At 37.2% G+C, this 11,473-nt stretch overlaps 1 protein-coding gene across 2 annotated transcripts; it reads right to left on the reverse strand.

Moving 5' to 3' along the window:
* Positions 1–4,396: 4,396 nt before the first annotated feature.
* On the reverse strand, positions 4,397–9,323 carry LOC135606781 (peroxisomal (S)-2-hydroxy-acid oxidase GLO4-like). 2 transcript variants are annotated; one of them, XM_065097988.1, is made up of 12 exons: positions 9,196–9,323; positions 8,517–8,668; positions 8,307–8,431; positions 8,170–8,216; positions 8,025–8,102; positions 7,798–7,922; positions 7,524–7,581; positions 6,383–6,445; positions 5,705–5,774; positions 5,496–5,596; positions 5,139–5,243; positions 4,397–4,919 (listed from the first exon to the last, which is right to left on the reverse strand). In XM_065097988.1, exons 2-12 carry the CDS (start codon positions 8,657–8,659, stop codon positions 4,740–4,742), a joined length of 1,095 nt encoding a protein of 364 aa, XP_064954060.1. In that variant the 5' UTR covers positions 8,660–8,668; positions 9,196–9,323; the 3' UTR covers positions 4,397–4,739. The 2 variants fall into 2 exon arrangements, with proteins under 2 accessions (XP_064954060.1, XP_064954061.1); XM_065097989.1 differs by lacking the exon at positions 8,025–8,102.
* Positions 9,324–11,473: the final 2,150 nt, after the last annotated feature.

The following is an 11,473-nucleotide window of genomic DNA, read 5'->3' on the forward strand; positions in this document are numbered from 1 at the left end:
TCCTGCATGAAAGGAGATGCAACCACCAAGTGCAGCAGACAGAGTTCTGAACCCCTCATGTTGTGGGTGAGGAAAAGAGACAGAAGCTTGTCATCTCTGGTACTAAGCTACAAGACAATGACCCCAAACCATGCAGCTGCACTCGACTCATCACACACCACAAACCCCAACAGCCATCTCTCTCAAAGCTCTCCTGCCATGGCCACCACACATCTCACCCCCCCCTCTGATTCACTCACTGTGGATAACTCCTGCCAACAACTCTGAGCATATCTGCAACCCTTCTGGCTTTGTCTGTACTCATCTCCACCAGAACTTGTCATGGGGGTAAGTTTTCTGGGAAGAAGGTCATGATTGTGTTCTTGAGGTTTGATGACACAGGTTTGGAAGCATGTGGTAGGATAAAGCTGAGGATGAAGAGGCTCTATTGATCTCATCCACAATAATAAAAAGAAAAAAAAAAAGGCTAATTTCATTCAATTCCAGCTTGCAAGTAGAGAACACAATTGGTGCAGGCAAATGTCAGCTATCAATGTGTGATTTGACACATGTCCCATCAATCACAGGATATATGAATTGCCAACTAAAGATTTCATCTCCTACTATGTTGGGTATGATTAGGCCAATCAGTTGGCTTCTCATCTGCATATCCTTCTTTGTTCATCTAACACTTATCAGAGACTATGATCCTTAAACAATTTGGGTTTTTCTAGTATCTCTTTGCATTTCTTAAATGTTATCCAAAAGCTTAAATTACTTTTATATTTTCAACACTTCACATATAGGTGATGGATTAATTCAAGTCTAACATGTGAAATAATCAAACCAAACTCATCAAACTTGAATTGAATAATAAATTATTACATTTATGATTTTATATTAGTTCAAATCCTGTTTACTTTTTTTTTTTGTGCCATTGACTTTAAGAATTGGAGACTATTTTTCTAAAGAAAAGAACAGAAAGGGTTTGTAAGTTTACTTGGTCAAGATCCTAAAGCTCTTCTAGAACTGGTTTTGAGTATCAACTAAAAGACAATTGCTCAAATGAAATGGTTGATAATATAAGATCATATTTTGTTAAATTATATTTGACTAATTATCACCTTCATAGTTTGAAGCCTATAAGTCCATTTTTCATTTGAAATTAGTTTGCTAAAAATGAATGTCTAGAGAACTTCTATCCTTACAGTATCAAAATTCTTTTCAGGTTTACTTGGTGAGCAACTGAGATCAACTTCATTTTCAGATTGAGGAATTAATCAAATAAAAATGATTAGTTCTTCTTTGACTTGTGTACCACTAGAAACATCCTTAATCTGCAGCAAGCTACTTGTCTGCAGCTGAACAGCATGTCTCAATGTGTCACTATTCTGATGACCTTAACCTTGTCATTATGATGTCTAAGATAAACTGAACCGCTCCTATTTCTTAGGCTTCTCGGATGTCTGAAACTGATTTGGAAGAATCAATACTTGTGCTTGAAGACTGAGATTAGTTGCTGGGTCACTTTCCATTGTTTGGACATGAAGAGCTACTGGATACTGATAGCTTATGATTGATGAGAAAAATAATCTAAAGGAGTTCATCAACTTAATGGAGTTGGAAGAACATAGCAGCTCAGCTGAAGTAACAGCAATGAATCATGCCTCCAATAATCATAGTTTGTCTTACCGATTTATATTGATGTACTAATCAGCTATCGATACGATACATATCGAACCATATCGAATCGTACCAAGTACATTGACACATGATTCATAGGAACATACCAGTGCATCGATCATATCAATCTTCTATCGAATCGATATGTATCGCCCATATCAAACGGTACGTTGTGGTAGGAAGATTCTTGCCAACAACTACTTTTGTTTTCCTATCTCTAAGAATAATTCTAGTGGACATGTATACATTTCTAAAGCCTATATAAATTTATTATTAGTAATGAGCTTAATCATCTTGAGTCAAAAGATTTGAGTCTAAAAAATAATACTCAATGAGTCAATTATTCCAACAAATCGAATCATAACAAAATAATATCAAAATCGATATAATGTTGTATATGATGAAAGACAAGGGTATACTAGTGGGATTACATATGGTAATGTGGTTTGATGTCAGTTCAATCCGATATCAAAGTGAAAGAAGAGTTGAATATATTAGATTTGTTTCATGCCATTAACTCAACTATTTTGGATAGTGATTCATAGGAATATGTTTGTGATATACCCAAACCTTGATCTGGACAAAAGGTTTGGGCTTTGACTTCTGATGCTGCAGCTAAACACAGGCAAAGAAGGAGCATAGCATTATGTTTGACTAATCACAGAAAGTTCATCTGGATAACTTAAAACATCTAACTGGTAAGGAATGTGTGATGATTGCTTCAACTTAAAACATCAAATGCAGACTGTTTGATGACAGGTTTCAGTGGAGCTGACAAAGAGCAACCCAATGACATGATTCAATGGTTTGTTGTTCCTGAGGAATGATGGAGTGGAGCAAATCAATCGATGCACTCGACCATAAATAAGAAAAGGAGTGAATGGTGAGGAACCGAGGAAAAAGGTTAACCGGAGGGAGCCAGCAGTGTCTGTGGTGGGGAACAAAGGACAGAAAGGAGTCATCAGTGATCATGTGCCACCTGACACCATCTTTGGCTGCATTTATGGACATGGCCATTCCATGGCACTGTAGAGCTTGTTGGACTTGTTTGTGTTGGGGATGATGAACTACAGGAGATGAACACTACATGTTTAGGATCCAGAAACATCTCATGTGTGCCTTTACCTGAGCCCTGCAACAAATACAATACAACCCAGTTTAATCCATGTCATGGGACTTGGATTCATATGGTGATGGAAGACACCAAAAAGGTCAGGGGAACAAGTGCAAGAAGTGAGTTGATGGTAACACTTGTGCAAGAAGGTAATAGGAAATCCCTATCACAGAGAAATCTCCATTCTGATAACCATGCAACAATGTATGGAAGACAATGAACAAATTTACCTGTAAAATCTTCAAGAAATCATTTGAACTGCATGTTCAGAGGGTATATATTCTTATAAGTCATGCTATATTCAGACAAATGCTCATCACTTCACAGATAAAAATAAGATGTGAAAATATACTGACTTCTCTCTTCCTAAAACTGGCTTTTGTATAGACTCAAAGGCACAATGAATACTTTACTTTCCCATGTAACAAATATGTTAAGATTAATCTATTAAGAATACTACATAAGGGCTAATTTTCTTGTAGGTGAAGGATTGAATGAGAAACAACAGATGTTATAACCCTTTGACCATAACTCTTAAAAGCAATTTATGATAGCTGAATTCTGAATCACTGCAATAGCCCTACCTCAACACATAATTTGAGATAACTTGATATTTCTAGACTACCTTATGATCTATATATAAAAGGTGTTCTGATTACTCATGCTAATGAGCATTGGTGACACAAAATAATTATCATGACTTACTTAAGAGCCTCCAAAATGGACTACTCAGGAATTGTTTTGATTTGAGTTGTAACTCATATACTAATTGCACTTTACTTTGCACTCAGATGTTAGACTAATCAATCTGAGATTTTACATATATTAAAAAATAATCATTCTAACAAATTTAATATATATATATATATATACATATATATATATATATACATATATATATATATATACATACATATATATATATATATATACATATATATATATATATATATATATATATATATGTATGTATGTATATATTAATCATGAATTGTCGATTCAAATCAGAATTGAAATCGTCGGTTTCGATTTAGGAACCATTAGTTCAAACCGAAATCGTCGATTTTAGTACCTGAACCACTTAGTCAATTTTGATTCAAATCAAAAGACAGATCCGAACTACACTATGCAACAAAGATAAGCTCCATCAACGATGGGGTAGAAGGCACTATTCAATATACATAAGCTCTCCATCAATGATGTGTTCTACCCCAGCAATGGTGATGCAGCGCCAGCAAATCAATCCACTGCAATGAGTACTCTTATCATTTAGTTTGATGGAATAATTGAGTCATTAATTTGATGAAATAATTGAGTCATTAATGTACTGAGGCTCGATAATAGTTTTGAGCATAAGACAAGTACGAATAGGAAAAAAAATTCATTCCTCAACAGTACAAACTCTCGCAGCAATAACATGTTTGGTTCAGTCATTTACTCATATAATCTTACTAAAATAGAATCCATCTATTAAAATTAGGTTCATATCAATCTGTAACGATGAAAGTCGAATCAAGAGCTTAATAACGAGGCAAATTCAGCGAAAATACAACTTATACAAGTAGAACTCGAGCCTAAGTAGCTAACCACATTCAAGAATGGACATGGAAAAGTTCACCATTGCAGAGTTGAACTTGTAGTAGCATTGATTTGTTGAAGTGCATATGTTCAAACCAATAGCAACTCCACTCAGCCAGACAGATTACATCTATAAGACAACAACATCCAAGCGTAATTAACTCAGGAACCTTCTGTGTCGACCATCGACAGAATCCAAGTTCGAAATCACAAGGGCCGAGCCCTAAATAGAACTCAGAAGAGTGATAACATCCATTATTGGAACAACAAGACAACAATTAGCAGTGATCTCGGCATCTTATGATCCATCATAATGAACATTTATGACCACAAATCTGAACATGATGAACTTTAATCCACCTTGTTCAGATGCGTGGTACACAATTCATAGCAGCGATCTCGGCCTCTCGTGGTTGATCATGACATGGTTCCTGGTGATGTCCCTGAGAGTGGGGCAGCCTGCAAGGGCCATGGTAAGCTCCAATTCATTCTGAAGCATCTTGATCACGCTTCTTACTCCATGCTCCCCATTCGCCGCAAGGCCATAAACCACAGGCCTTCCGATCTGTTTATTATTGAACAGAGAGAAGTAGAAACAAAGGTTCAGTAAAGTTTCATCTATAAATTTTATGAACATCAGAAATATGTATACATGTTTTTGCTATGTATTAGTCACGACAACATTTGAATCGTATCATGCCGGTCAATGTCAAGATCGACATTGTGCTCAAGATCTGACACCGAATGATAATTGATATTATTCTCAGGATCAAAGAAAACGCACCATTACAGCTTTGGCACCGAGTGCTAAGGCCTTGAACACGTCTGTTCCACGACGAACTCCTCCATCGAGCAGTACAGGAACTGCTCCTGAAACAGCTTTTACTACCTGCAGGAGGCTTACAATTTGATATCAAAACCAAGCAGGTAGCAAAAACTGCCAAATTGATACTAATTTTCCACAAATTTTAACACTAAAGGAAACATAATCATCAAATCCTTCGACCAATCCATGCTGTTTTTTGTTCCTCGCTCTGAGAGCTTTGGTCAGTTCGAAGTAACAATAGGAACATTCAAATAAAACAAGATTTTTCCAGTTTGAAGTAACTTCTCTTCAAGAAGATGGGAATGAAAGCACTACCTCCTCGAGGACAGATATTGTAGGTGGTGTATAATCAAGCTGGCGACCACCATGGTTTGAGACGACGATCCCAGATACTCCAGCATCTACTGCTTTTCTAGCTGCTCATTTTCATAAACGTTTTAGCTCCACATGGCTCGATCTATTTAAGTGAACTATCAAACACTGTGTTATTCTTAACCAAGAGATGAGAAAGAACACATTGCTACCATCTTCTGCAGTGATGATACCCTTCAATATAATTGGCAATTTTGTGATGGATTTTAACCATTCGATATCCTGCAAATCTTGCCATTAGAAACAGGTAGGAATAATAAACTACAGCTATAACCTGCAATATCTATGTCACTGATTTGTTATTCACCCTCAAATCCTTCTTCCATCAAGCACAAACTTCTCAAGAGAGTTCAAAAAACTCAAAAAAACTTCAACAATCTCCATATATGTTTTTTTTTAAATTCAAATTCATTTAAATGACTGCATGTCAATTCAGATATTCCTATGACTTTGGTGTGCCGAGAACTTCTTACACAGTATTTAGCAAAGATAACGAACAATCCAAGGTCTGATGGAAGATACGGATTATAGATTTAATTGCCATTATCTTCAAGCTGGTAGTATATTAAGAAATGAATAGATGCCTAGTTTACCATCAATTGCATCAAAAAATATAAAGGTCATACGCAAGTTAGTGTAGAAAATCATAAATAACAGAGAACAAATTTTCCCCTTACATAGATCTGCATCATATATTTTCAGTTTTCATCCATACATGTGACCATAATATAGCCGTTAATGCAATGAAACTTACCAAGCATGTCACTTTTACTTACCAACTTAAATGAATCTCATCTAGGAAAAAAAAAGGAGGTAAGTTTACTGTATACCTTCCAACTCAAAGAAGGATCCAAAGTTTCAGATGCGTAGGCCTCAAGTTTAGAGCCACCTGTCTGTAAACTCGAGAGTGAGCAAACAACACAGAAGAATTAAAATGCATGAGATTCACCTTTTCCTAGTTGAAAGGGTGTGATAATGTAGAGCAAGGAATCTATCCAAATCGCCGCTTGATGAAATATAGTTGTAGAGCAGTAGATTAATTGCTACTCTGTTATTTTCCTAGCGTTTTCCCGCATGATCGCATGTCACTGAATTATATATGGCAGTTGAAGCAAAACTATCTTCAAACATCTCACTTTGTCTCTATAGTTGCGTAAACATTATGGTCAAGTGAATGATGGAACATTCATATCAAACATTGGCATTGCTAAACATAATCTACACTATAGTTCATGGTATGCAATTTCGAATGGTACCACCCGGTACGGGCGGTACGTACCGGTTCAACGACATACCGGTACGCAGACCGCCCGCTACCGGACGGACCGTGCTACAGTGCTATAGTAATACACTATAGCAGCACTACATTGCTACAGTGTTACACTGCAGCAATGCTATAGTGCTACAGTAAGAGAAAATCGCTCGGTAAGCCCTGGTGTACCGCTCGATACGCCGGTACCATACCGTACTGAGCCAACCTCGAAATACCGGTACGGTACAATATTGTATACCTTGCTATAGTTACAGAATTCTATCCCTGTCGTTAAAGAAAGACACCAGGAAAGTGCCAGATAGAGTGTGTTTTTGTTTGTTTAATTGGAAGTTCAAGTCATTTGACTCTACATCGGTGCAATGTTCTGACAAAATTTAATATTAGCTGCTCTGTTGGATTATTCTGGATTTATACATAAACCTTTTGTTTCATATTTACAATTTGCAAAATAGAAATTTGGCCAAGTAGCAAAAATAAAATTGATGATAATTTTAGCCCATATCCTCAGATATCAACTTGGTTTCATGGCGAATCACATTTGTTAGTGCACAAAGGCTTTATTTGCATGAAGTAGTGGGGAATCATCCCTCATCTTATCATGGTATCGCATGTACATGTTTATCTATTGTATAAGCATATTCCATTCAAGTAGATTAACCTTCAAAAGATTAAATGACAATGAGATACACCATACTCACTAGATCGGCATCTACTGACATCAGACCTTCAAGGTTCGAATTCCTTGGTATAATCATCCTGCAGAGGGCGATCTGATTATTATCGATAAGATTGAAATGACAAAATAGTGCATCATAGGATTGAAATGACAAAATAGCTGTAGTGACTAATTGGAGTTTTGTGTTATAATAACTGAATCATCGAGACACCGATAACAATAATACCAGCTGATGCTGATAAAAGACACAAGTAAATGCCTTGAAAGTTTGGAAGTATCAAGGCCATCAATCTTACTTGTTTTTTTCATCTGCTTCCCTTCTTCCAAGCCTCGGGGTATCGACTGTTACAACAATGGCCTTATACCCATTTCTCTCGGCTCTTTGCAATAGTGTCGCTGAAACATCTCGTCTCTTGAATACCTGAAGGAATTGCTCAAAAGAACAAGTGATAAAACAATGGAAGCGCAAACAAAATGTATCGAAAAGGGGACGAAACAACTTATTCAGGAAACCAGAACACACATATAACTGGTAGAAGCGAACAGCATTGCAAGTGGAAGCAACGTCCTCGAGAGAGTAATTGGATGCGAATGACAGTACCTATGCCAAGGAACAACGTTTTACACCATGAAAGTAGCAGAGAAGTAACAGCCAAAACCAAGTCTACCATTATTGTGTTGCATGCTGCTGCAGCCCTTGCCGTCGCCAATTCTCCTGACATAAACAAAACTTTGGCAATCAGATGTGCTGGAAGAATCTACATGCATAACTTGTGCTTCATAACACTCAATGTTAGATCAACACCTTGAGGATGTGCTAATTGCTGACTCCCAGTGGGTGCAACCAAGATAGGTGACGACATATTATACCCCAACAATGTTGTTGACATATCTATTTTGCTAACATCTACAAGAATTCTTGGCCTTAACCTGAATATTATATAACAGGATATCAGATCAGCATTCTGCTTCCGAAAATAATGACAGAGTTGAAATCCGCACGCAGGAGCATTACATGATTCTTTGAAATGCTTCCACATTCTCCCGTAAGGTGAATTGGTCTTCTGCTCCTCCACTGATGTAGTCATAGTACATCTTCGGCAGATTTCGCTTGGCAAGCTCTTGAAACTCCCTCAAATTCACTGGGCCATCCTCCATGGTGTATTTCTGCAGAGACCAATATTAAACGAGTAACTCTCTCATCCTAATCCATGCAAGTAATATATCTCCTGGTATACGGCAGAGTTCAAAGATTCAGACTGGTTCTCATCTTTAAATCCATTTCATTCCCTCATTTTTCTTCTGTAACAAAGTTTATCTACTAAAGCATGTATGCAATCTAAGATGCTGGATCACAGAGGACCAAAACCCATAACAGGAGGGTTCCACGAACCACCACAATTTGGGCAGCCACAAGCTTGAAATCTAAGAAATCCTGTCATTTTTACTCCGTTGCAGAGGCCAAAAGTTGACATGTGTCTAGAGCAATCTTCTTTTGGATTTGATCTCAAGCTGACGACAGGTTCGTTCATCCAGAGAAAGTATTAATGATCATGGCCACACTTCTTGTACCTCGCCAGGCTCCTAAAGGTTTTCTTCCAAGTCAATCTCATGTGATCGGCCGGAAAGCTTGATCTCTTTAAGAAGGTCGGAACCTAACAAAGATCGGATGGCCGTGGGGGGACAAAGCTTACCTTGAGATTGAAGATGGAAGAGAGTCGTCGACGAGAGACAGCAGCTCAGCAATGTGAGAAATTACATGTGCTTGTCGGGACTTCATGGCTGTCCACCAACCTTATCACATCCGCTTCACCGACTCCGATGTCGCGGAGAAAAAGAGGGGCCCGTGCGGGACCCGTTGGCAACTATCATCGGCTCACAGACCGAATCGAAAACTAAAACCCGTCTACCCGGCCCAGCATATTACCCTCTTTCTTACCTCTGTGTTGATTGGAACACTATTGTGAGGCCCACCAATTCGGAATAAAGGTCAGACTTACGTTGGATCATCCCGACTCGGCCCTGACGTTTGAAAACCAAAACCTCTTCTACCCTGCCGTCGCCTCCCGTGCCGGCTACCTTTACGTTGATTGGAGGCGACCCCGTGGGTCTTGGTGTTCTCCCGTGGCGTCGACCTTTACCGATCGCGTCCGTCACGAATTTAACCATGCATTATTGCAACGACTTTAGACATAACATTTGATCTTAAATTCTTAAATCATACCCCTTTATTTGAGTGTATAACGATTAAAAGATAACATATGGCTTAACAGAACACATAAAACTTTAGTTTATTATATATGTTGATACGAAAAATATTTATCCCAATCAAAAGATATCAGCGCAAAAGAGAAAATTATGATAATATAAAATACTTTCTTCAGTTAAATTTATTATTATTAAAAATTATCAAATCATAATAATCGAAGTTAATTATTATTTACTCGAAATTATTAATTTCTATTTTGAGACTAATTAGAACGTAAATATTATATATTAAAAATTGCTAAAGCTTTTTTTTTTCTTTTTTGTACTATTAATCCTCTTATGTTATCATTAGTTTTCTTTGTACATATTCCTTCTATCTTAGATATTGATATTACATTTATTTTGCTACATTTAGTCTTTTTTATAATCGATGATTATATAATAAAAACGCTCTTGCAATGTTTATCTTTTATATTTAATTCAAATAAAAATTGATTTCATCTTCAAGATCTCCAAATGTAACATAATTTAGGTTAAGTTTGGTAATCTTTGTCGATCAGAGTTGACGATCAAAATTAATATTAATAAATATAAATATAATTATAATCAGTAGTGAACATAAAATCATTTTTATTCTATCGTCTCTACTAATTAAGTTACATACCAAATGCAATCATACGGGGCAAGCTATAAAATTGAATTCTTCTAATTAGTAGGAGGGTGGCAAAAGCATTTAAGTGGAAGTGAATGAACATTAATGTTGGGTTTTGATGCCAAATAATTCTTCTAATTATTAGGAGGGTGGCAAAAGCATTTAAGTGGAAATGAATGAACATTTATGTTGGGTTTTGATGCCAAATCCAAGGCATGAATTCACTGTCAAAGGCCAAGTAAGGTGGTGTCTTGAATTAGGGGATCGATGAGGTCCTTTTCAATCTATGCTCCGTCCGAACTCTGTCCCCCATTTAAATCCTCATTCAATCCATGCAACTGTCGTCTCCCCTTCATAAAGACACCACTGTGCCTCCAAACCATCGGTGTACACGAGGACAAGTAAAAATGTGCAAGCCAAATAAAGAAGGAATCCAACTTTGTTTGGCTCATTAATGTTCTCGCGTAAAATGTCACCCTTACTTCTCGGTGGTCCAGAAGTTAGAGTCGAGGTTGGACTTCTCAGTAGGTTCACGGAGCTTTTCGATCCGATTCTTTTGATACTTAGTTTTTTTTGTGATGATATAGAGTGAAAATAGTTCACAGACTATGTCGAGGATCAACTTTTATATCTAGACGATCGAGGGAATCGTTAGTAACTATCGTAATGATTTTATTTTGATGCTTTATCCGCATGGATAATAGGCCTGAATGATTTCATACGAGCTATCGTCAATAGAGACCAACCAAAGGAGAGCAAACTTGAATGCCCACCCGAGGACTACTGTCCTCAAGGGTCAAAAGATCGACACGATCTATTATCCTCAAGGGGCAATAGATCGTTATCTCTCAAACATGTCTATCGAGTAAGAGAGTGACTTGGCCCTCGTTTACCACGTCTACATCACAATAACGATCAATTATCGATCACCAAAATATTTCTTATCAATAATTTCCTCGTATGTCTCGATCAGTGTCTCATCAACACGAACGGTCGTGATGTCTGAATTATATATTTTCAAAACACCAATCTTTAATTAATCAAACGGAATCTTCCCACTATCAAACGTTAATGACGTGAGAACAAAAATCGAGATCGGAGATCTGCCGCTA

The sequence above is a fragment of the Musa acuminata genome, chromosome BXJ2-3, assembly GCF_036884655.1.
Source record: "Musa acuminata AAA Group cultivar baxijiao chromosome BXJ2-3, Cavendish_Baxijiao_AAA, whole genome shotgun sequence".
NCBI lineage: Eukaryota > Viridiplantae > Streptophyta > Magnoliopsida > Zingiberales > Musaceae > Musa > Musa acuminata.

Excerpts from the sequence above, each read along its gene's own strand:
- LOC135606781 (XM_065097988.1), bottom strand. The coding sequence starts at position 8,659 with ATGGAGGATGGCCCAGTGAATTTGAGGGAGTTTCAAGAGCTTGCCAAG. Across the intron at positions 7,582-7,797 it reads GAAGCAGATGAAAAAAACAA|GATGATTATACCAAGGAATT; the intron begins GTAAGATTGATG and ends CGCCCTCTGCAG. Across the intron at positions 6,446-7,523 it reads TGTCAGTAGATGCCGATCTA|ACAGGTGGCTCTAAACTTGA; the intron begins GTGAGTATGGTG and ends TCGAGTTTACAG.